The 24,625-nt window shown below is 35.2% G+C and overlaps 1 protein-coding gene across 3 annotated transcripts in view; it reads right to left on the reverse strand.

The window, feature by feature from the left end:
• The window catches only part of LOC126771016 (uncharacterized), a 36,266-nt gene extending 16,283 nt beyond the window's left edge, over positions 1 to 19,983 (reverse strand). Inside the window, exons 1-5 of one of the 3 annotated variants that reach the window (XM_050490652.1) lie at positions 19,847 to 19,983; positions 13,346 to 13,472; positions 8,934 to 9,087; positions 8,487 to 8,678; positions 8,020 to 8,167 (exon numbers count right to left, since the gene is read on the reverse strand). In XM_050490652.1, the coding sequence (XP_050346609.1) occupies positions 8,020 to 8,167; positions 8,487 to 8,678; positions 8,934 to 9,087; positions 13,346 to 13,472; positions 19,847 to 19,855 (630 nt within the window). In that variant the 5' untranslated portion in view covers positions 19,856 to 19,983. Of the gene's footprint in view, positions 1 to 5,541; positions 6,123 to 8,019; positions 8,168 to 8,486; positions 8,679 to 8,933; positions 9,088 to 13,345; positions 13,473 to 19,435; positions 19,458 to 19,846 lie in introns of those variants that run through there. The other 2 variants (XM_050490653.1, XM_050490654.1) reach the window with 2 other exon arrangements.
• Positions 19,984 to 24,625: the final 4,642 nt, after the last annotated feature.

The raw sequence follows: 24,625 nt of genomic DNA on the forward strand, positions 1-24,625 counted from the left end.
AGTAATAATTTTAGATAATTGGTGATCAATTCTATATTATATTTTTTATCAGAATTATAATACATATATGATGATGATGATAACTAAAATTATAAATGAGAAATTGTATTTGTTTGTTCTGCTTGCACGTCTTATCTACTCAACCAATCATTATAAAATATTGCATACAACGTGTATGCAATATTGGAACGCTCAGGAATAATTATAGAAAAGGACCTAAGGTACAGAACGCCATTTTTTAACGCTGGAAAAACGCGTTACGCGTTTCCCCCACGGGAACAGTGGTATGTGGGGCTCGCCAGAGTCCAAGGCGCCGAGTGCGCCCCGAACATCGGAATACCCACTCAAAAACCAGCGGTTCCCTTTCCGTCTTAACGAGGAGCGCCACGGGTTCGCTTTCGCATGCTACCGTAAGGTACAGAACGCCTACCCTAACCTAAGGTTCCAAATGAATTTGAAATCAGTCGGTTTCGTGACATAAAAAAAATACCATCGTTTATGTGAAGTCGTATTATATATTACATAGCATACGATATTAGGTTTTAAGAATAGCGAATAATTAGTTCCTCGTTTAACTTAGTACGATGGTACCGTCTTGTCGGAAATTATTTATTATTATTAGTATTTATATAAGTGCAAATACATTTTATTTGGATTACGGCTCAGTTACGAATTTGTATTAAACATTTTGTAGTTATCACTGTCACTCTTTTTTTTTTAAACATTACGGCTCATTTTTACTAAATAAGTAAAATTACTAAAAAACAACACATCCATAGCGCTATCGATTAAAGCGAGAACTGACATAGTGATATAATCATAATAATATTTTATAGAATCCTTGCATTTATTATTATCATATCGTAAAAACTATAAATAGTCAACTCTCACTCTCTTGCAAATACTGTATCTAGATGTGATTGAGTTTTTGAGTTCGATGTAACTTAAGAGTTCACAGATCCGTCAACCGTTAACCGCTTGAAGCAACCAAGTAGAAGCCGGTAGATGTCCGACCTGCCAAGATATCATCTCTTTTAATACTGCCTCGTTGGTCAAGTGGCTAGATGTAAGGCCGAAGGTCCCCAAGATCCTGGGTTCAATCCCAGGTCGGGCCAATAAAAATTAATTGGGTTTTTCTGTCGAAAAATCTCAGTAACAACCCGGAGCCTGGAAGTTGGAAATGTATACACTACCGTGCCTCGGGAAGCCCGAGAAGCCGTTGGTCCTACGGCTGAACTCTTTCCGGTCATGTTGAATTGCCGTCCTATCGGATTATGAAAGTTATTTTTTAGGTGAGGGCACACCTGTGTTTGCGCACACACTTGTGTACTATAATATGTCCTACGCAGTTGGGTAATCTCTTGTGAGATTGGCCGCCGTGGCTGAAATCGGTCCGGAGGATAATATTATTATTATTTTATTATTAATAAAGACTTGCATACAATACAAGCGACAAACCTTCAACCGAATCATGCAGGCTGCCCTGATCCTTTTTTGTTTCAATGAGATAAAATATTTTATGAAAATTTTGTGGCGCTTGTACTTTGTGCTTGTAACTTGTATTGTTATTTAGTTGTAGTGTTGTGTGTGTTGTTGTTTGTATCTGCGATGTTATATATGTAAAGTAAGTGTGAATATGGAAATAATTTTTAAATATAGCTTAGCTTCTGATATATGTGCTTAAAATTTATTAGTATTTGCTTTACGGCTAATTGGCATGGCAATAAAAAAGTTTGCCTTAACATGGCGATAGTCTCAAGCAGCCTTTGACAAAGAAAGATAGAAATCTTAGAGAGCTTTATATTGATTTTTGGGAATGATTTTTTAAAAGAAGTGGGGAGTTTTTAATCGTAAAGAAAGCTTAAAAAGGTGTTGCGGCGTCGCCATGGTTATGCACAATGTTGACAAAGTGACGTGATTTTCGTCACGAGAAAAGATACTATGAAGGTCTTTGAGATGAATATAAATGACCTGCAAAGGTGGCCAATATAATGTAATTGTAAATATATGAATATGTCATATAATAAAAATAAATAAGCAATTGTTAACCAATCTAGATTAAAGCCGATCACAGCCAACTTGCATACTTTACAATGCCATATTTAAAATAAGAAACTATATTTAGGCCTTTGCCTTAAAAAAAGTCGTGCCACAGATATTTATTTTGAAAATCAATCCTTAAGTTTTATATACTTATTGCTTAGATTTTTGTCCTTTATATAATCATGTATTAAGTAATATATCTTTTTTATTTTAACATAAGATTTATGTTGATTAATTGGCAAAGAGTTTGTATGTAGATTTTTATAATAGAAATGAGTACCTTACCTCAGGAATATTATTGATAGCTTCCGGAGTTTAAAACCGAATTACCGATTTTCATATTGCATCGAATATAAGTCCTACTTTTTGCACTTACTTTAACAAAAACAATAATAAAATAACATTATATAAGTTTTGGAGTGTTAAATTTGTATTTTTTATTCATCTGGAACTTGTTGATGTAGAAAAACATCGGGAACCGAAATAGAAGAATTAAAATTAATATGAATATCAACCAATCCGATATAGAGGAGCGTAGTAGATAAGCTCTAAATAATTCTCCTCAAAATCCATACGCATTGGCGTATTTTTTATTATTTATTATAGTATAAATGTGCTAATATTATAGATGTACATATCTATTCTAAATAGAAGAAGAAACAAAGTCACTGAATTCTTCTTTCAGTATCACCCCTAATTTTTAAAGCCACGCTAAACCAGATTTTGATACAGTTTTTTTAAAAATATTGGTCAAAAATAATATCTTAAGAGTTATCGTAAAATAAAAACTCTCGCGCAACAAATGTTATTGATTGTAGCGGTCAGCCGTGCGATGGCGAAAAAGTCAACGCAATTTTTAGTGTGCCCTATGTAGATTTAATATTTTTTGCTGGGCATACAAAAGTCCTACTTTCCTATTTTGGGCAAACTGTATTTGAATATCACTTAAATTGTTAAATAACAATTGTTTTACATATTTGTTACCTAACTGCGAATCATTTTGCTTTATTAGAATAGCTATTAAAAATTTGAAATTAACTCTGATTTGAAATTGTTAAATATTTATTGTCGTAAGTATTATTTTTGTCATATGTTTTGTTTATTTTGTTTTCACTCATAAAATTTCAAATTCCATATACAATTTGTTAATTTAATTTATAGTTTTAGGACGAACATGAGCTGTATAGTAGGTTGTTTTTTAGGTATAGCTTAATATTTCGATATAGTAAAAATTATCACATGCCAAAAATATAACAAACTTTGTATTAGAGAGATGTAGGTTATCAATATGTCTTCAAAAATCAATGATAGCATATATCTATAGGTCGTTTATAGATAACTTATTGTAATCACTGTAATTATTTATATTGTTAAAAGAAAGGAACATTTTATGATACATGTGTAGCTTGGTTTCATTGTCACAAAGTATAAGTCTTCATCAAAATAAATAACATATTAATTTTAAGCGCTTCATATTTATACATATTGCTAAAACTAGCACTTTGCAATTCGAACCAGAAGAGAAATATTAAGAGATATTTAAATAAACGCATGGAAAAATACGCAAGGCGTGTTATACTACGGTAGTATAAATTATTTAAAATTATTAAATTCAATGCATTATATTTCTCATGTGATATCTTAATATAATTGAATATTCATCATAAATAATATTATATGCATTGGAAAGGGGAATTTATATGCTCTGAAACTTGTAATTAAATAGATCGTGGTTTATGTATATACAGTAATATTAGCGGTAAGCTAAATATTAAATGTAAAAATTCTTTCTAAAAACTGTCATTTGACATTGTTATCTAAAAACACAACAGTACGTTAAAAATTATTATCATTGTTAATTGCTAAGTATAACCCAAAAGTATATTTACTTAAATTACTGGTCGTCGATGTGAATTATAATAGTTCTGTCTGTATATGAAATATAAATAAAAAATAAGTTTAATCAATCTCTCGCTTTTAAAATCGAGTTCGAGCTTTGAAAAGCGAAAATTACTGTACTAATGGCTGGCTTAAAATGAAACTTAGTGCCGTGATGGTTTATTTTTATAGTATAGGTAGGGGGACGAGCATATGGGCCACCTGATGGTAAGTGGTCACCAACGTACATGGACATTGGCATTGTAAGAAATGTTAACAATCGCTTACTTCGCCAATGCGCCACCAACCTTGGGAACTAAGATGTTATGCCCCTTGTGCCTTTAATTACACTGGCTCACTCACACTTCAAACCGGAACACAACAATACCGAGTACTACTGTTTTGAAATAGAATATCTGATGAATGTGTTGTACTAACCCAGACGAGCCTGCACAAAGCACTATCACCAGTTTCATTGGTTTTAAGCAGTGTTCTGGAGTGGATGACTTAAGGCCGGAATTCAAAATACACAGCTATCGCCTTTGCTCATGTTTATCTGCCTGGATTCCATCGATAATTTCAATGAAAAACTCTAAGAGGAAAAAAGCGAAATTCAAATATTCGCTTTTTTGTAATAATGTTGTCCTTCTGACCAATTTTGATCATGGTGGCCATTCCCAAGAAAGACTTTCCTACCATACAAGATAATCATATTATAGTGCACAAGGGCGAGCTTGCACTCCGGTGATTAGCATAATCCGATGAGAGGACGATCTGACACGGCCAGAGTTCAAGCTTTCCGAGGCACAGAAGTTAAACAATATTGTTTATGATGAGTTGTCAAACTCTGGGCAACTACTTATTGATTCTTAACAGGAAATTCCAATAATTGTTTTATTAGCCCAACCAGGAGTTTGCGCCAAGAATCTGCAGCTTTAGCCATCCTAGTTGTAGCGAGTCAGTCGAATGGACTGTCTCGCTACAACTTTACTATTTTTGATAAAAATGACACTATAAAATTATTGTTTAGAAAATATCTTTGTCTAAACTACCCATTTGACGCACTAATAAACAAGTCTTGTAACATAATATTAAATTGTGTGCGAGACAAAATAAACAAAAAAAAAGATTCGAACTCTGGGGGTTTAAAAACGTGGAGATTTATTCATAATTGGATGTAAAAATATATATAACGGATCAGCATTACAATTACTTTTTTCTAAGATTTTTATAGTTAATAAGTAAATGTTTTAATCAATAATACTGGTTAATACATTCGATGCCGAGGTTAATATGACGAATACGTTGTTTGTTGTTACTAATTACAGTTGTTACCAATTACATTTACGTAAATATTTATAATAATTTAGGGTTTGTGTGACCGTCCGTGAGGTATATCAATACCTAATCAGAGCTTATGCTTAGTAAGAAATGAGCAAATATGTCGTGTGTTTTGATTTGACATGATGAAGATTTTGATCTGTTCTTATTTTAAAGATTAAAATATCAAAATGTTGTTTATGTTTTAGTTAAATGAAATCTATTCCCTCATTATATGAATACGACAACGAAGAGTAGGATAAACCAATAAAACTAGTCTATTATGTAAAATATACAAACCGTTCTGAACATAGTCGGTATGCCAAAATAATCTTGGGGAGAATCAACCGCAACTGCGAAGGGCGCCGCGCATATGTTCCTTGAGGTTCTTAACGCCGCAAGTGACAGCGTAGCGGCCACCGTCGTTGACAACAGAGTCCTCGCGCTATCCCCGGTACACTCATTTAGGAGATTCCAAACCCCCCTCCAACCACTAACACACGCGATAGCAGCCACACATGTGTAAATTCGCGATAGGACATAATAAGTCAATCTGCCCCTATCAGGCCGTAAGTACTTGCTGAACTGCGCTTGGAACACGCAGAAAAGCAAATCTAAGCCCAGACCGAAACCGGCGCACAACGCCGCACTACTTACGGGATCCTCTGTCAAAACATACAAATCCATGAGGGACCATGTTGACTTCCAGTACGTAACGACGGCGGGTGCTACGACTACACTGGCGAAGAGTATGTCTGCGAACTCTAAGAGTGCGGTGTGCGCACGCGAACCACTCGTGAGAGTGTCGGCGAGCCCGGCAGTGCTTCCACGCATGTCTGAGGTACGAGTGCGCACAGCCACGGGTTTAGTACGACTACAGATTACTTGTATATAATTGCATTATCATCGCGTCCCGCGCTCTGACGTATTGTTTGCTGGGACGTCTCCCTGTCGATTCCATACGACTTTCTTTGTGTTTGTTTGTATTTATACTTGAGATAGCAAGATAGTGGTGTTAGTATAGTTGCTATTTGCCCAAAGGAAATAATTTAGAGCTCTAAGTGCTGCGCATATTTAAAGTGAATTGCGCCTGTTACTGGTACTCAACAACGAAACTTACGATGAGCCAAGAATCGACAAATTGATCGATTGATTTATTTTTACAAGTGGTTCGTATAACTTTGGCGTAGTAAAGTAGTCATAAATTAATAATGTCTCAGGTCTAATTTAACTACAGTAGTAAATCGGTTGACCCTCACACTAATGTGCGTAATATACTCTGGCAAATCATGTCTCAAATATCCGCTTCCTTGCTGGCCATTTGTTCGAACTTTTTCCTTGACCCTAACAAATATCATGTACTAAACTAAATAGGTAGCACATAGACCATAATTATGTCATACATATTTTTAGAACTTATTTTGACGTAATACATAATTAATAATTGTAATGTAGTAAAAAAAATCTCCTTATTTTAGCACATCGACAGCGTTGTGATTCTATTAAATGTCTTACTGTTGCTCTAAGGCATCCTGTCCTGAACCTCTCCTCAAAGGAGAGAGTTTGGAGCTTAGTCCGCTAAGCTACTACACTGTGCGATAATTACACAGATGGAAGATTTTCATCCGACACACGCAGTTTTCATGTATCCATTCCAGGCCGAGCACGAGATGAATTATGCACACCAATTAAGCACATGTAAACTCAGGTTTTGAACCTGCAATTTTCGGCAAAAAATCACGTGTTCTTTTTTATTTATTTTACGCAAAAGCAGTGGCACTAAATTGTGTATTTTAAATGATGATACTATAAATAACTTTACTTAGTTTTGATGAGATTAAAAAAGCCGAGATGGCCCAGTGGTAAGAACGCGTGAATCTTAACCGATGATCGTGGGTTCAAACCCGGGCAAGCACCACTGAATTTTCATGTGCTTAATTTGTGATTATAATTCATCTCGTGCTTTACGGTGAAGGAAAACATCGTGAGGAAACCTGCATGTGTCTAATTTCACTGAAATTCTGCCACATGTGAATTCTACCAACCCGCATTGGAGCAGCGTGGTGGAATAAGCTCCAAACCTTCTCATCAAAAAGAGGAGAGGAGGCCTTTAGCCCAGCAGTGGGACATTCACAGGCTGTTACGGTAGTTTTGATGAAGGAACCAGCTATTTGAGGAAGGCTTATACAAGCCTATGTCGGTTGTACATTGAATAGTAAATAAATATATAAAGTTGAATGAAGATTTTATTATTTAGTTTCTTAGTTATTCGTTTTATAGATTTAGACAAGCTTTAAAACAATAATCACTTATAATTATTTTTGGAAGGCAGGCGAGCAAGTGGATATGACACAGGCACTGTAAAGTATATAAAACTTGTGCCTTTATTTATTACAATTGCTCACTTACATGAGTGGGTAGTCACAAAGTGCTATTACGATAATTTGATTTCTGGGTATAAAAACATGGCCATATATTCTTTATTACCAAAGTAATAGTAAACAAATTTTTTTACCAAAAAATGTTTCGATTTTATACCTCATTCAAGTTTTTCAGAAAAAGATTTTGAATCATTTGTATAAGGCTGTACTATAAATTTATTATTATTTTTTTACATAGAATTCATAAGTATTTTATATTTAAAAAAAATTGTAATTATAAAAAAGTTGCTTAAAATACAATATTTGTGTTAAAATGTATAAATATGGAACTTTTTGTTTTTAAAGTTTTATTTAATGAATATGATATCAATTTAGGTCATTAATTTAGATAACTTACCTTACTTTGAAATCGTGTAGTAAAGATGTACGTGGCCTCTTTCCCATCCGTGACCAGAAAGTATGGTGAGGCTAAAATGTTACGGGAGGAGCGGATGCAAATGGTAGCCAGATAGAACAGTAGAGTAAGGGCTCCGATTAACACTGGTCTGTAGAGAAAATATAAATAAAAATATAATTAAATATAAATAAAATTTATTTTATCAATTATAAACAAATTGTTTTACAAAACAATTGGGAAAATTCTGAGAAATATCTGACAACCTCAATAAAAAGAATATTAAGTTGAATGAAACATTTCTATGTTTAGTTATACTTAACAATATTAAGTTTTTTGTAATTTTTCTTGGCAGAAAAAGTAATGGAATAACACTAAGAACATACAAATATATGCAAATATATTTGTACATTGCATACAAATATATGTCATTCCCTAAAGTCATCTAGCAAATAATGATAAATATTTACCTATGACAATTATCTTTTTCAGGGAGAACATGAGCTACAAACATGTCTAAAAGTCCCCAGCCTCCTCTCCAGTGCATTATATTCGAGAGGATGAAAATGTAAGTGTAAACTTTGCTGACGAACCGCTCTCGAAGCCATCTTCCAGCTCTACCTTCACCCCATGCGTTTTGTGAACGTGATAATAAGACTGATCTAAAAAAAATCATAAAGTTCTATATTGTAAAGTTTATCTGTAAATATAAATATTTATTTAAATAATATTCTCTATATGTGTATTTGATGTAAATAAACTACAAAAAAATAAATGATCTTGATTTTTACATTTTATTGTTTTGAAAAATTGTCGTTACAATTTTGAGATAAATCTTTTTAATTTTATGTCCTTAGAACATAAGTTCTACAAATAATAATGTTAAATTTAAAAATTAATGAATTCAAACAAAATACCTAACTAGAGCGAAGCTGACGTGTATAATGATTCCCATCATGAATATCTGAGCGTGGGGAAACAAATGGGGGTGTAACTCCATTATACCCCACGTTCCTCGCCATACACTAACTACCTGCGGTGCTACGATGAATGATGAAAATATTGCGTCTCCTGAAATAAAAAAAGGGTTTTGATTTTCAGTTTCATATAATAGTGTATCAGATTTCAGTTTTTTAAAAGTTTGTCTGTATTAAGAATGATCCAAATTTGAAATAAATATGTAAGGCAAATTGTACTCAGAATGAAAGGAGGAAATGCGTAAATCTGGGTATTAATTTCTTTCGTTGTGAAATATGACCTTGCAGACAGAGACAAGTGTCGACATGCTTAATAAACGTCAAATAAAATACGGCTAAACTACGGTTCTTCTGCCACAGTACTTTCCGCCCTACAACAGGCTTAAAATTATTCCGTATTTAACTCTAGAAGTTAACAAGGTTCCCCGTCGACGGACGGACGCGTCAGTAATGGCGCAAATATTCTTGGCTCTCATTTCAAATCATATGTTTGTATTATTGCATACAAACATATAATTTGAGGTATAGATGTACAAGATTTAAAGAAAAAGAAATGTTAAAACATTAATTTGATTATTATTATATTATATGATACAAAATAAAATGTTGGTAGTGGTGGTGGTTTTTTGGCCGTTTTTGCAGTTCACGATTTAAACCACTTCCTTGTCTTTATGAACTTTGTATTTATTTCAATTTCTTAAATTCTATTAATATTAGAAATAGTTTTTAAAAGCCGTCTTCCAAGAACTTTTCGGTATCTCATCAATTCAGCAATTTATGTGAGGTTTTACGTCAGTTAAAGGTGACATAAATAGCTAAATTAAGCTTCTTACAACTTTCTGGGCTGTTTTCTGACAAGTTTCTGGCTCAGTGGTCCGGATATAAAATTAAAATACAACAATCTTTGGATTGATTTTTGGTCTCAGGGTTAATATACGGAATGCTCAACTGTTCCGGTCCCGACTGTCTAAGACGTTGCATACTCCAAAAAAATCATATATAAAATGATGAACTGGTCGAGTACATATTCCTACATGTACATAAATTTAACAATTGGTAATCGGCCTGTCCTCTTTCAGTAAATACTGTAGTGGCAATAGTTTTTATTTCATTTACCGACCACTGTTCAGATCGTCTTATAATGATGTTCTACCACTTTTAAAACACGAGATCCATCAAAATACAGACATATATGTATACTGCTTACTTACCAAACACTCCTTGGAGACGTTAAATATTTTTGGCTTTCACACCCTTTTTTTACAAAAAGAAAATAGTGCTACGAAATATGTTGTCTTTTCTATTACCAAAGTAATTACCTCTAAGTTCTGTGTAATTTAAACAAAGCTCAATTTCTAGAAATTTCGAAACATGCCTAGTATATTAAGTCGAGATGACACATGGGATAACAAAAGTGGATGTAAACAAAAATTGCAGGATTAAATCCTGTGAGTTTACACGTGCATGATTGCGCAAAAGTAAAATATCATTAGGAAACCTGCAAATATCAGATTTAATTCTTTAACATGTATATCCTCTAACCTTAAGTGGAAAAGCGTGGTGGAATAAGCTCTAAACTGTTTCGTTAGGAGGTCGAAAGTTTTTCTCGGGCTAGAGCCAGTGCGACATTTATAGGTTTTTACCGTTATAACATTAGTTACATTATGTTGTTAAATGTAAATCAAACATTGAACTTACATGTTATTTACATAGGACATGTTTGTATTATGCACATGTGCATATATAAAAAAGCAATATAAATATTTTAAAATATATATAAAAAGATAAAGAGAGAAAGAGAATGTTCTGTATTTTTTATATTTATTTTGAAATTAACGTTGAAAAACAAAACAACATACTCACTAACCCGCGATAATATTTTTAAATGAATATTTTTATCTAAAGTTATAAAATTGTGTAAGTATAGACTATTTGATTTGTCAATCCTATCTTTATCTTTTTATTGACACCACATGTTACTTGTAATATTAAGTACAGTGCAAATAAATTTATAACGATAAAATGTAAATGAGGAAAACTATTTAAGCCAGACGATTAGATACGAGTATTCAATCTAAAAATGGAAACATAAACTAATACTTGTACTACAGTTTTCTATCTCCGAATTACAGTATCAAATGTTTATCAGTGAACAATGGTCAATTTGGTATAGAAAAAATAAAAATTGCTTCTATTTTCTATTTTAAAAATTGTTTGTATTATCACTGTCACCAGACTATCAGTGTACTTTTAAATGTAGGATATATTATATAAAACCTGTGAAAAAATAATATTTTTTTAAGTATTTGAAATTCCATTTCTTTTTTGAAGTCCTAAATCTATTTGAATTCTGAATCAAAATTAAATGCAAGGCAAAGTCAACAGTATACGTTATAAGTCCCTAACAGAGCTTGACTTGTGAACAATATAAATAGCATTGAAGCGTCAGCTTGTGATTTCAAAGTAACTGCCTCGTTTAATGTTAATTTGTCTTTTTTCCGAGCTAATCTTTGAAACGGTATATAACGGTATTATAAGATGTATTTCAAGGTTCCGTTAGTTTTTATTTCATCAAAACCGGTTTATATATCAATATAAAAGTTATAAGAACATACGTATTCTTATTGTTATAATAATATATGTTGCGATGCCCATAAATCTGTGGTGTGCTAAATACGTCAATCTCTGAACCGCGGTTTCCAGCTTTCCGGAGTAGAATGACCTTCTGCAGTATTAGGATTATCGTTTAGTTTAAATCTGCGTTGTCGTTCTTTTGTCGTCGTTTCGTATGATTGTTTTGAGTTTTTTCATTAATTTCGTTATTGCATTAGTAATAATAAATACTTTATGGCTTTAGGATGCAGTTATTAACTCGGTTGTAATATTGTTCCATTTTTATATTTCAGTTTTATAGATTATTACTTTTTACTTTTGGTTTACCTATGTCTTAGTTGTAGAGTTTAAAAGCCTGCATTAAATTGTTTAATTTTAAGCGTGTTTGGAGTTTTATTAAATTAGACTATTTATTTAATTAGGCCCATGAGCAAATGGGAATACTACACCTAATATAGTACATAAAGAGGAGTTTAGGCTGACGCAGGTGCTTACTGGACATTCGGTAAGTACCTGCATAGGATAGCGAGGCGCACCACACTCTGGCGGAGTGTGCTGCATGGGGGCCCCAGAGGCATTCCCTGGCGGCGACAGTCAGCAGATCAATGCCATGCCGGACAGCGAGAGTTGTTGGATGGCAATGGTCTCCTTCTACGAGAGTGTTATGTCGCAGAAGGAGGCCGCGGATGACAGCGTGAGAAGAGTGCTTCCACTGATCCGATCCGCAGAAGAAGACGGGGGAGGAGGCTTCGTTGCTATACGCACCTTCTCGACCCGCCGTAAGAGCTGCTGGGGCTTTTTGTTCTCTGTAACTCGGGAACCCAACAAGGATAGGAGGCCCGCGTAGGCAGGCCAACCGTCGGGGCGTCACGTTAGTATGCACAAGCGATCCCGTGACGCACCCCAAAGAGACGACGAGGGTACCGCTGGTTTTTCAGTGGGTATTCAGGTGTCTTCAGCGTCGGCTAGTCCCACATACCCTCTACCTCATGTGAGGGAAACGCGTAATGAGTATAAATGTGAAAGATTGTTGTGAAAATTTTTTACTTCTTCAAGCTTTATCACAGTTAAAATATGACATAATTAACATATTTTAGCCTTTTTATCCTGTTTAACTAGATTTTTGATTATGACGCAGCCAAAGTTGCGAGTTAATCGCTAGTATTAAAAAAATATTACAATCTTTTCTGCGCAAACCATACATTCAGAAAAACAAAAGTTGAAAAATAGGTTAAATTATTACGCCTTATGTAGAGAAGTAGCGGACAACGATTAGTTCCAATTTTCGCCACACGTATTTATCAGGGGCTTGTGTAGCATTTTTTGGGCAAAATTATGACTAAAGAAAACTACAATAATTCTTAATTGAAAAAATTATAATTTACAAAATTAACTTGACTAACTTTTCTTCAGTTAATATTTTAAAATTATTTAACTTGGAGCATTCAAAGCAAAAATGTCACGTTTTGCAACTTGTCCAGTGTTCGGGGTTCATTGTAGCTGTCTTGCGGCATGTAGAATCACTTAATTACTTATTCAAGTTATTTATGTTTAATAAACGTCTTTAAAGTTTTAAAAGTATTAAAAAATAAAAGTATGTAGCAATTTTTGCGTGACGTACCACCATTTAAGAATTAATTTAAATGCACGTCATGTTTAATAAGTTGTGTTTAATTAAATCTACACACATAAACTAGTGACGGGTGTATGACGAAGGTATTTGAAATTTAAATACACACCTGCTCCATAACAAATTTCCTTTCGATTGCATTCAATGATTTCTTCATCATGGGCTTCCTTCACTATCTTATTGATATTTACCGACGTCACCTCTGGCAAGAGTTCATCTGAAGCGCTCGGCTTCATCTGAAAATATAACCATTTTTTGTTAGGTACTAGCATTTTAATTTAATTTTTCAAAAGGGTTCTCCTTTTCTAAAATCTAAATATTTATCTAAATAATTTTTAATTTAATTAAATTCATTTTATTATTAATTTCAAATGAATGAAACATAACTCAAATTTGTTCCATAACTCGTGTTATATAACAAATTTGAGTAAAAAATGTTATTATGTTATACTTTTATATAAAGTAATAAATATTATAATTTTAAATAGGCCGTTAATTACGAACACAGTAATCATTTTTCACGATTTACATATTATGTGAAGCTACCACCGCTTCGAGAAGAATCGGCAAGAATCTTCTCTTGTTTTATAACTAATTTACGTAATATCAAATGTTGTACTGTTACTTTTACCTATCTGTTATTATAGTATGTATTACTATATATATTCTTAAGTAATTTATTACATGCGGCCTGGATTCGTATGTATGCTTTTTATTACACGATAGTTTTTAAATACCCGAATAAATTTTAGATTTAGGTTTTCGTTAGAATATTTATATCACCTCGAATTTACTGGTGGTAGGGCTTTGTGAAAGCTTGTCTGGGTAGGTACCCACTCATCATATATTCTACCGTAAAATAGCCGTATTGTTGTATTCCAGTTTGAATGGTGAGTGAGCCAGTGTATTGTGTAATTACAGGCACAAGAGACATAACATCTTCATCAGTTCCCATGGCTGGTGGCGCATTAGCGAAGTAAGTTAACCAAAACCCCAGAATTGGTCCTGCACCAGATCTCCATCCCTTCGTATCCGATTGTAATCCTATCAGATTATTAAGGAAATAGAGAATTCACCACTTGTGTTTGCCCGCACACCTGTGCTATAGTATATCCGATCCGTAATCGGCTAATCATCGAGATAAGCTGCCGTGATCGAATCTGTTCAGGATATTATAATAGATACCGTAAAAAGGTGACATGAAAGTGTCAAGATTATCATTGAGAAATATTCAAATGTACTATTTAAATTATTATTTGATGCAGATCATTTGAAATTACACTGCCAAAGTTGGTTAAACTTATAATTATATACAAAAATGCTATCTAGATATGAATATAAATATAATAATAAATTCACACAACAAAAAAATTTAATTTATACAGACATACTAAATGAATTAAATTAATCTTACCACCTATAACAAGCGTATTAATTTAAGTTATCATATGCATTTTTTGAAATAGAACAATTAAAATTTAAATGTATGTTTTTTTCATTGGAACAATCGACGTTAATTTAGGTTTTTTTAGCTGAAGTTATCAAGATAATTGAATATTCAATTATCTTGACTCTTATTATATATTAACAAGTGCTATATTTTTTGTGGTTCATGCAAGAGCCAATTTTACTACCAAATTGTCACTTTATTGCAATCGAATGAAAACTGTATAATTAGCGTTTAACCATTTTACTATTCTACAAACACAACGATCATTCAACATTCTGTTGCGATTCGGTCGAAGTTGGATCGGAAAAGAATCGGGCACCCACCAGGGAGTTTTTTTCGCGACGTTATTTTTCTCCACCTCAGAGAACGAAACACTCACTAATATTATAAATGCTAAAGTGAGTGAGAAGTCTTAATTACTCAACCGATCATCATGCATACACGTCAGTGGTACAGAAAGGGTATCTAAGCGAAACTAGTGAATTATAAACTTTAAAACTTTTGTTCATTAGTATGATAAGTAATCTTCACACAAAAAATGTGTATGGCTGAATTAAGAAATATGTCGGACCTAAGGAGATGTATTATATTTTTTTTTCAGCATTTTTTTATAATAATTGTTAAGGAATAATTGTCACACAATATAAAATTATTAATAGTAACAATAATAAGTGAAATGAAGTTGGGGGTTATGTGCGGCTTGCCGACGCTGAAGGCGTCGGAAAACCCACTAAAAAACCAGCAGTACACCGTCTTTTCGGAGGACGCCACGGGATCACTTGCGCATACTATCGTGACCTCCCGACGGTAGGCCCGCCTCTGCAGGCCTTCAAATTCTAAGGGGTTCTCGGATTACAAAGACCCCCTAGCCCCTAGACTTACGGCGGGAGGAGAAGGTGTGCATAGCGCCGACGTCTTCTCCCCGGTCTTCTTCAGCGAAGCGGGTCAGCGGAGGCACTGTTCTCACGCTGCCGCTCCGAGGCCTCCTTCTGCGACATGACGTTTTCGCAGAAAGAGACCATCTCCTTCCAGCACCTCTCGCTACCGATCACGGCGTTCATTCGTTCGTTCATCATGGCTACTGAAGCAACCGTGCCCGGTAAGTACCTGCGTACCTCTACTGTCGCCAGGCCTGCCAAGGGGGACCCCAGGTCCTCCTCCCACCTGCGAATCAAGGCTCGCTGGGCTAGAGCTCTGACTCGCTCCACCTCCGCCAATCCTGGACGGTCGCCGCTCGACCTTGCTTTTACCACCAGTACTTACTTTTTTTGGAACCAGTACACTTCCGCAAGCACCTCTGCCTGGAGTTCCCCGCCCTGGGAACTCGAGAACATCGCTCGCGAGAAGTGTCGCTGCCGTCCATGACACTGTACGGTAACCACGTATCTCTCTCACCGCTATGACTCTTTGCGATCTCCGAAGAAGAGTCTTGTTGCGAGCGGTGAGAGCGTCCACCCAGATGGGTGCTCTGTACAGCGCCATAGAGCGGACCACACCAGCGTATAAACATGATGTCTCCGGCCCTCCTACGTTGGGTAGAAGGCAGCCTTCGGGCTGAGTTGGACAAAATGCTGGCCGAAGCTCCATCTTCCATACAGAATCAGGCCCAGATACCTCAATAGGGCCTGCACCTTAATCACCGTCCCCTGGACGGTGAAAGACGCTCCTCGAGGGGGACCCCGACGTGGACCGTGGAATAGGAGGGCCTCCGTTTTTGTTACAGAGACTCTCAAGCCCAGCATCCTGATCCGATCCATCGTGAGCGACGTTTCGACCTCAGCCAGATGAAAGGTATATCATGTCGCCGTGTTGAGAGTGTCGTCCGCGTAGCACAGCACCCCCGTCCCGGGAAGGATTCGAAGGGTCGCAGGAGCCAGTCAAAGCCGACGTTCCACAGGATTGGGCCGAGAACCGACCCCTATGGAACACCGCAGCCTACTCGACGCCGGACAAATCACCCATCGCCCCCCTCCCAGGGGATCACTCGATCCCGGAGGTATGTCCATGTCCGTGCCTTCTGAGATAGAAAGGCATCCCGTGATATCGAAGCGCCTCCCTTATTGTACCGAAAGAAAGACTCCAGGGCGTCGATGGTTGATCGACCTGCCCTGAACCCGAATTGAGCCTCCGAGAGACTCGGTCTAACCTCCTCAAGGTGCTGAACAAGACGGGCAGCGACAATCTTCTCGAAGAGTTTGCTACTTTCCTTCCTTCCACAGCTTCGGGAGCTGCCCACTGGAAAGATACTCGTCAAACAGTTCCCGAAGCCTCCCTCTCCTTCTAGCTGTTCCAGGGCGTTCCGCAGAACATGCCCTGGAACCCCGTCCGGACGGTTCTGGCCAAGACCACCCTTAGGGGTCCCGCTGGCCTGCAGGAGTTGAAGATCTCAAATCGGATGTATCTATGGTCCAACAGAGTCTCCACCTCCTCCTCTACCCTCCAGTTCGTTACTCTGCGTGCTGCGACAGGGTTGGCGAACGATAGGTCCACTACGGACCCTCCCTGCTGCCGCATGCAGGTGTGCACCTGCCCCCTGTTAAGTAGAAACAGGCTAGAGAGTAAGTCCCACACCTGGACGGCCCTCCATCGTGGATTCGTGGCAGGATTTCCCCAGGCATGTGATTTTGCGTTAAACGACTGTGCGACTGCCTGGACACCGCAGCTGTAACAGAGCCAAGAAAGATCTCGAACTCCGCCAGGCCCCGGTTAGTGGAGGAGTACGTTCCCACAACTATGTACTCTCTCCACCCCGCTACTACGTTGCCCGAGCCCCTTTCAATGGCTCGGCGCTATGGCGCTGCCCCAGCACGCACACCTTGGCCGAGCTCCAACCAACCAGGAGGTGACCGGCTGGACAGCATTTTCGCCACTGTAATGGGGCATGTCACCCGGACCATCCCCATAAAACCGGGACCCCGCTGCATATCCACGCACCTAACCGCCTCTGGGGAGCAGTCCCCTGCGCGTGCTACTGCGACAACCAGCTTTTCTTTTGTGACGGAGTCATCGAGACCCGTCACCCTGAGGTCCACCCATCTCTCCGACTTCATCCAGCACAATGCGGAGCTTCTCGGCTAGCTTCTCCGCCTGCTGTCTGTGCCTTCGGGAGTAGATCCTGGAGCTTGACGCCCTGCTCGGCCCACTCCAGGATGTGGGCGCAAGTCATGACTTCCTGCACCTCCAGCTGCAGTGTGACGATTACTGCAGCCGTGCGAGGGGCTGCCACCGTAGGTTTGACCACCTGTGGCACCTTTGACACTGTCCGTGTGGCTGAGGCGGTAACTTCTGCCGGAGTGGCAGTCTTCTTCTCCTTCTTTCCCTTTTTAACCAATCTGGTCCAGGACGTCTCCTGGACCACTTGTGGTGAAATCATCTCCGGCATAATCGTAGCGCTCGATGGGTCAATGGTCAATGGCCTGTGTGGCGGCTGGAATCACCCGCTTAGATGAGGGAGTAGGTTTCGGCGGCGGGGCCAGGTGAAAAGCCTGTGCTTAGGTTGGTGCTGTATTCTGAACCATAGCTGGCCTTTTGTCCGCCGCTAGGGGTGGACGAGGAATCTTTGCAGGGGGGATCTCTCCTCAATCCCTGCTAGCCGAGCGTTAAGCAAACCCCGATTGACGAAATAATCGAGGCTTTGAGCTCCTCCACAACTTGCGAGTCCCTTAAATTACTAGCCCAGACCCATTGCCGCTGCCACCGCGGTCTTCATTTCATTAAACTCGCGACGGTGGGCCTTCTGTTTAGACCTAAGGCTATTTCCTTACGGAGACGGCTATTGTCGGCGCGAAGCCGACGGGTTTCCTCTGCCTAGGTTCTTGAAGCCAGAGCATCTACAATGCTCTGGAGAGAAGCTGCCGATTCCTTCAACTTCTTGATGAAGCCACCCTTCAAATTGCTGGACTTCTGGGCAACCTCCAGAATCAGTACTGCATTGCGGCCAGCCTCCGCACGCAGCTCTTCCACACCCATCTTAGTGGGATCCTCTACTTGAGCCTCTGGTGAAGTAGATTCTTCGGAGTCCGGCACTATTTTAGGCAAATCCTTTTTGAAGATTAGATAGATTGAATTGAGACAATAAAACCAGTTTACAACCTCACTCAATGACCTCCAAAAGACGAATCCTCAGATATCGTTAATTTAATTAATTTAATTAAAATAACAAAATATGATTATAAATATTAAAATTTTGCAAAAATAATCTGAAAAAATCTCGTCATAACGAAATTGTGCAGTTATATGAAAAAATTTTTGCTTATTGTGTGTAAGGTATCAATATCGCAGTTTTATATAAGTTTAATAAGAAAGGCCGTAAATAAGAGCCTAATTTGGAATTATAATTGTCTTCGAAGACTTTAAAACAATATTTACTTTATAGCATAGTTTAAAATGATTTTAAATATTTATAATGAAATGAAATAAGTTTATGTGATTTTTTTATTTTATAGTCATTTAAACAATTAATCTTTGAGTTAAGCTGTTCAAATCTTAGAAGAAAACTTTATTTATATGCCGGAAGTTGCTTCTAGTCATTTACGTTAAGCGAAGAGGTATGCGGTATTGCACTGCTCGGATATCTACCTAAAACCAGGGTTCCACAAACCCTACCATGTCATTAGGAGAGGCACGGATCCAAATAATTATCTTGCTATATTAACCTGACGACGGGATGTTCCCGGCTTAAAATTATTAGTCTTAAATATTATTATAAAATATAACTGGAATAAAATGCCCTCTTAGTCTTCCACTGACCTATCAGTGCTTTTACCTCCGCGTGCTCACGGCATAACAACCTTTAGAAAATTTATGCGATCAGTGTTGTTTTAATGAGCACTGGCCTTGTATGTAATGAAAAGACACGTATCATTACTCAAGTTATAATGACAATAGTAAACAACATACGTAGTTCACAGACATAGTTAATATAATATTTAAAAGTACACAATATCAACGTTACACAAGTAAATGGCGCACTGTTCATTAAATTTTGCTTAAAGGTATGAAGGGACTAAAAAGTGTTCCTAGTCTTCTGATATAATTAAATTAATTAAATCTTTAAAAATTAAAATTAAATTCAATTTCTAGTAATAAAGATTATTTTTTTACGACATTTTATTTTATTATTTTACCGGTATTTATTAAACATTTATTATTTCAACTTACCTTTGCCATTAAAAAAAATTAAAACAATAAAAATAAACATCGATACTTTTTCACTTCAAACTTGCATTGGCGCGATACCTGACTGCCACAGGTTGCTTCGAGAAACTGTCGCAAGCGGAAGATCACTTCGTTTTATCGCCACTATTGTACTAATCTAGAAATGAATACCAACTACCTTAATACGACTGCTTCAGAGCGTACTCTCAAAGTCACAAAAAAACAATCATACTAAGCTAAATGTGTTTTTTTTAAATATACAGTGTATTTTTAATTAAGTTTATGTAGGGAAATTCGAAACAATAGAAGATCGTCTGTCTTAAGAAATATTAAGAAGAAATACTCAAACAAAAAATTAATAATTTCAAAACGAAATCTTTCTTTCTTTCTTTCTTCCGGTGTGATGTGCACATAAAATTGACTAAATGTAAGGAACATTTCACGGAGTTGGTAGAAGAAAAGTGTCTTATTAAAATGTTTTTTCATCCAAAAAAACCATTCGATTCGTACACAAATTATTTAAAACTGGTTTGTGAATACCATATACTACATGAAATTTATATATAGAATACTTAAATACTCTGATATTTAGAATCCATGATATTCCAAACTCTTAACTAACTTTATTTTTTTAATATTGTTCTAGCTGTGAATTTTATCAGCTTATGCCTGTTTTTAATCATCGCGCCATCTAATACGCAAATCAAAGTTTATTTATTTGCAGCATTTTTTCAGAATTTTCGCAGAGACAATGCATATAAGTGGTATATAGTAAACTGCCATTACTACTCGTTAGTCTAGTTACCGCATGTAAGGTTGCAGACCTGGAGGTCCTGGGTTCAAACCCAATTGATAGATAGTTGGGCCAATAAAAAGTTATTGAATTTTTATGGCCCAAATCGGTCATAGTTATTATATATTTATGAATCGGACATTATTAATAATATTTTTTATTTTATATTTCATTAAAAAATAGCCCTAGTATATACCAGCTATACGTCGTAAAACATATTTATAAATTTAAATTGCGACGTTTGTTTGATTTTATTTCATTTGCTATGTTTCTTTGTTAGTTTGTTTCGATCAAATCTTGCAAGAATTAGAATCACTTCCTTTTCATCTTATGGAGTTGAAATTTATAGTTCCGATGAACTGAACCGACATGAAAAATTTCACTTATAACGCATTGTCATTGGACAATGCATTTTATTGGTGAGCATGACCTGATTCAACAGCATGGACAAGACATTTTCTGTATAAAAGCTTGGTATTTAAAAATATTTTTTACTATTAATTTAATATTTCCAAGTTAAATTATTTGGAAGGATAAATGCAACTTCTTCAGTCACAGTACGAGTATGTAGAACAAGCAAATAAGCGTTACTAGGTAGTCACGAAAAAATCTATTTATAACTACAGAAATGCTTATTTAAATCTGTTTTTCCTTGAATTGTTGATTTGCGATATTATTCAATAAAGTTATCGCCATTAAAATTTACCACGGAATTTTAAATATTAATAAATATTGGCCAACTAATATTCTGACCTGATCTTTTCTTCAGATACAAAGAATTGATACTAAAATCCTACATCAACTGAGATGATCAGCATTAAAAAGGTTATTCGATTTTGTATTTTTTTTCCTACAACTCCAAATAAAAAAATGTGATGCCAAATTAGTTTTCTAAGAAATTTTTATGTATCTTCTATGGTTTTAAATTTTCCTTTACTATTTCAGTTAAAAATAACATACTGTTGTACACAATGATGTAAAGCATTTATAACGTTTTAGAAATCTCTTGAATATGATGAATTAATACTTTATATCATTGTCTGTTTGTCTTTCAAAGAGAAAATACCAAAAGTGATGAAGTGCCCTTAACATTATACTTATGTTAATAAAAAACTATAGATACAATTGTACTAATATATTTGTCTGCTAACTTCATTAACAAATGGAACATTATTAACATGACAATAAACATTTTGTCTAAGACACACGCCTCGTAATATTGAACTGTCTTAAAAATTATGCGAATACACATATAAACCTCTGTAGTTGAAGATTTAGAATTAAGTAATGTGCGCTGTTAATTATAATTTTTATACAATGACAATTTTATTTCTAATTTTATTAACGCTTACAATTAAAAACAGTTAGATAAAAAAAAAATTACACATATGTCAAAATCTAGCTGTTATGTTAGTTCTAGCTTGTAAACATATCATAAAACAACATAAATGATAGTTGTATTAGTACGTTAGAAGCTGGTTGTAAGATTTAACCACAACAGCGTATTTATTATTGATTCAACGCTATCGCACTTTATGTTTAAATCGTGGTCATCTTCAACGGTAAGTTATGAAAAATGTTGTTCATTAACGATATACATTGATTAATTTAAAATATATTTTTAATTAAATACATTTAATTTAATTTTGAAGGTACGTTGGCGGTACATGATATTAAAAGCTTACTTTGAAAGATTTATACATATTTATAACATTAAATACAAGTATTATGAATATATAATTTAATACCAACGTAACATTTTATTTGATACGTATATATTAAGATACGAGTAAAGTAGAGCGAAGGCACAGAGTCAACTTATTCGAGCTTAAAGAGAAATAATATATCATACTAAAGGCGGCTAGGGACAGGTAATCCGTGTTTAATTAAAAATAATGTGGCCGTCACGAAACGCGTGGCACATGTGAAACATTGGAATTGATGGTCATTGAAATAATTTATAACTAAAGAAAAACAACAAATAAATATGGAGTAAAATAAAAGCATGTGAGCTCTCAGCCTCAGTTCACCCCACGCGCATAATAACAATTCTTACACTGACGTCATCTGTTGCTCGAAATCTTATGTTAACGTCATCTGACACTCGAAATCTTACGCTTACTCGTCTGACGTTCGAAGTCTCAGTTAACCCCTACCGTGTACCGAATTTTAAGATGTTTACACACAAAAAAAGTCTCGTTGGTAAAATTAACATATTTTTTGACGGCATGACGGCATAAGTCAGCCTCGTGTCATTTTAAATTGTAGTTTGCTACAATTGTTAATAAATATAAGGATTAACTGTCTCCAGTCTGCAAATACATATTATATGAAAAATATTAAATAGAGGTTTATATTATAACATGCAATTAAACTCTTACTCTAATCCTTATACATCTTCTTGTACATCGAATATCTAAGCATTACATTTATCATACAATTCTTATAAATACGTCATCATCTTTTAATTTTAATTTAAAGAACGTAAGATACATCTGACTTATATATTTAAATTAGCAAATTATCTTATTAAACTTTATTGGAAGTTAATAGAAATAAGACTATATTACGAAATAAATGTTTTAAAGATTCAAATTTAGATTAAAATTCAGGCAGCGTAGCAATAAACTCAATCGAAAAGTATTTGAAAATACATCGTACCAGGTTAAGCTTGCAATATAAAAAAAGCAATAATCGTTTTAAGATATTATTAATAATAACTACCGATTATAAAAAAATGCTTGGCAACAATTAAATCTAATTTTTAGGTAAACATTTGCCATTATCTATCGATCTTTAAAGCAAATAAATTTCAGGATTAGTATTTAATTTTCTTTTTAGTTCTCCGATTGTAATACCCAATCACTTATCCAGTAAGAGCTCACCTTGAACTATAAATTACGGAAACAGATGAGCAAAAAATCCACTGACAGAATGTATTGTTAGTTTTCACGTACCATAGAATTATTTAGGCTTTGTAAAAACATTATTTCTATTGTAACTTACATTTGTTGGATACTACAAAGTATTGACTTTTTAGTGAGTTTTTTCTGTGTTAAGTCTGTAGGAAAAAGTATTTTTACTAATATTATCCTTTTTTGTTATATATTTATTATTGTCAGTATCTCATAACTATGACGAAATTTATAAAAATAAGCCTTAATTTGATGAAAAAAAATATCATTATAATTAGGATATTTGTAATTCTGCTTGATAATTTCGCTTTAAAATATGTATGTATGTTAGGACGAAACCAAATTATACATTTACTATGATATCTTGTACTATAGTGCACGAGTATATACACCGTCTTTGCAATACATATGATTTCGTTTTATTTAATCGCAAAAATCACAATATTTATAATATACTATCATTTATTATAAATATTCAAATGATAATGACATATTAAATATTGGTAACATAGGCATATTTAAAATGCCATCTTCTATTTAAGATTCGATATAATATTATTTCAATAAATTCCAGAGTACAGTACAGTAACAGCCTGTGAATGTCCCACTGCTGGGCTAAGGCCTCCTTTCCTTTTTTGAGGAGAAGTATGGAGCTTATTCCACCACACTGCTCCAATGCGGGTTGGTGGAAACCAACTCAAATTCCAGTATTCCGTCTTTATTTGCGTCTTAAATTTGTGTGCGTGTAATAAAAGGAGACATACTTATATTTTTAATAAATTCATAAGTCGTATGACATTTACGACGTCATATTTCATTTTATGTCTGCATGATGATCATACATGCTCGTACAAAGCAAGTGTTAAAAGTATTTATTTTTAATAAATTACAATATATTAATAATATATTTCCAACAATATATCTAAAGGAGACGCTAGCGGACTTAACTATTAATATAGAACTAGAAGGTTAAAAAGTGGGTTTTAGTATTTTAAGAAGCAAAGAATTTAAAAAGCATGTGTAGATTATTAGTACATAGAATATATAACTAGCATTAACAGATAACAGTTAGAA

The sequence above is a fragment of the Nymphalis io genome, chromosome 10, assembly GCF_905147045.1.
Source record: "Nymphalis io chromosome 10, ilAglIoxx1.1, whole genome shotgun sequence".
Taxonomy (NCBI): Eukaryota; Metazoa; Arthropoda; class Insecta; order Lepidoptera; family Nymphalidae; genus Nymphalis; species Nymphalis io.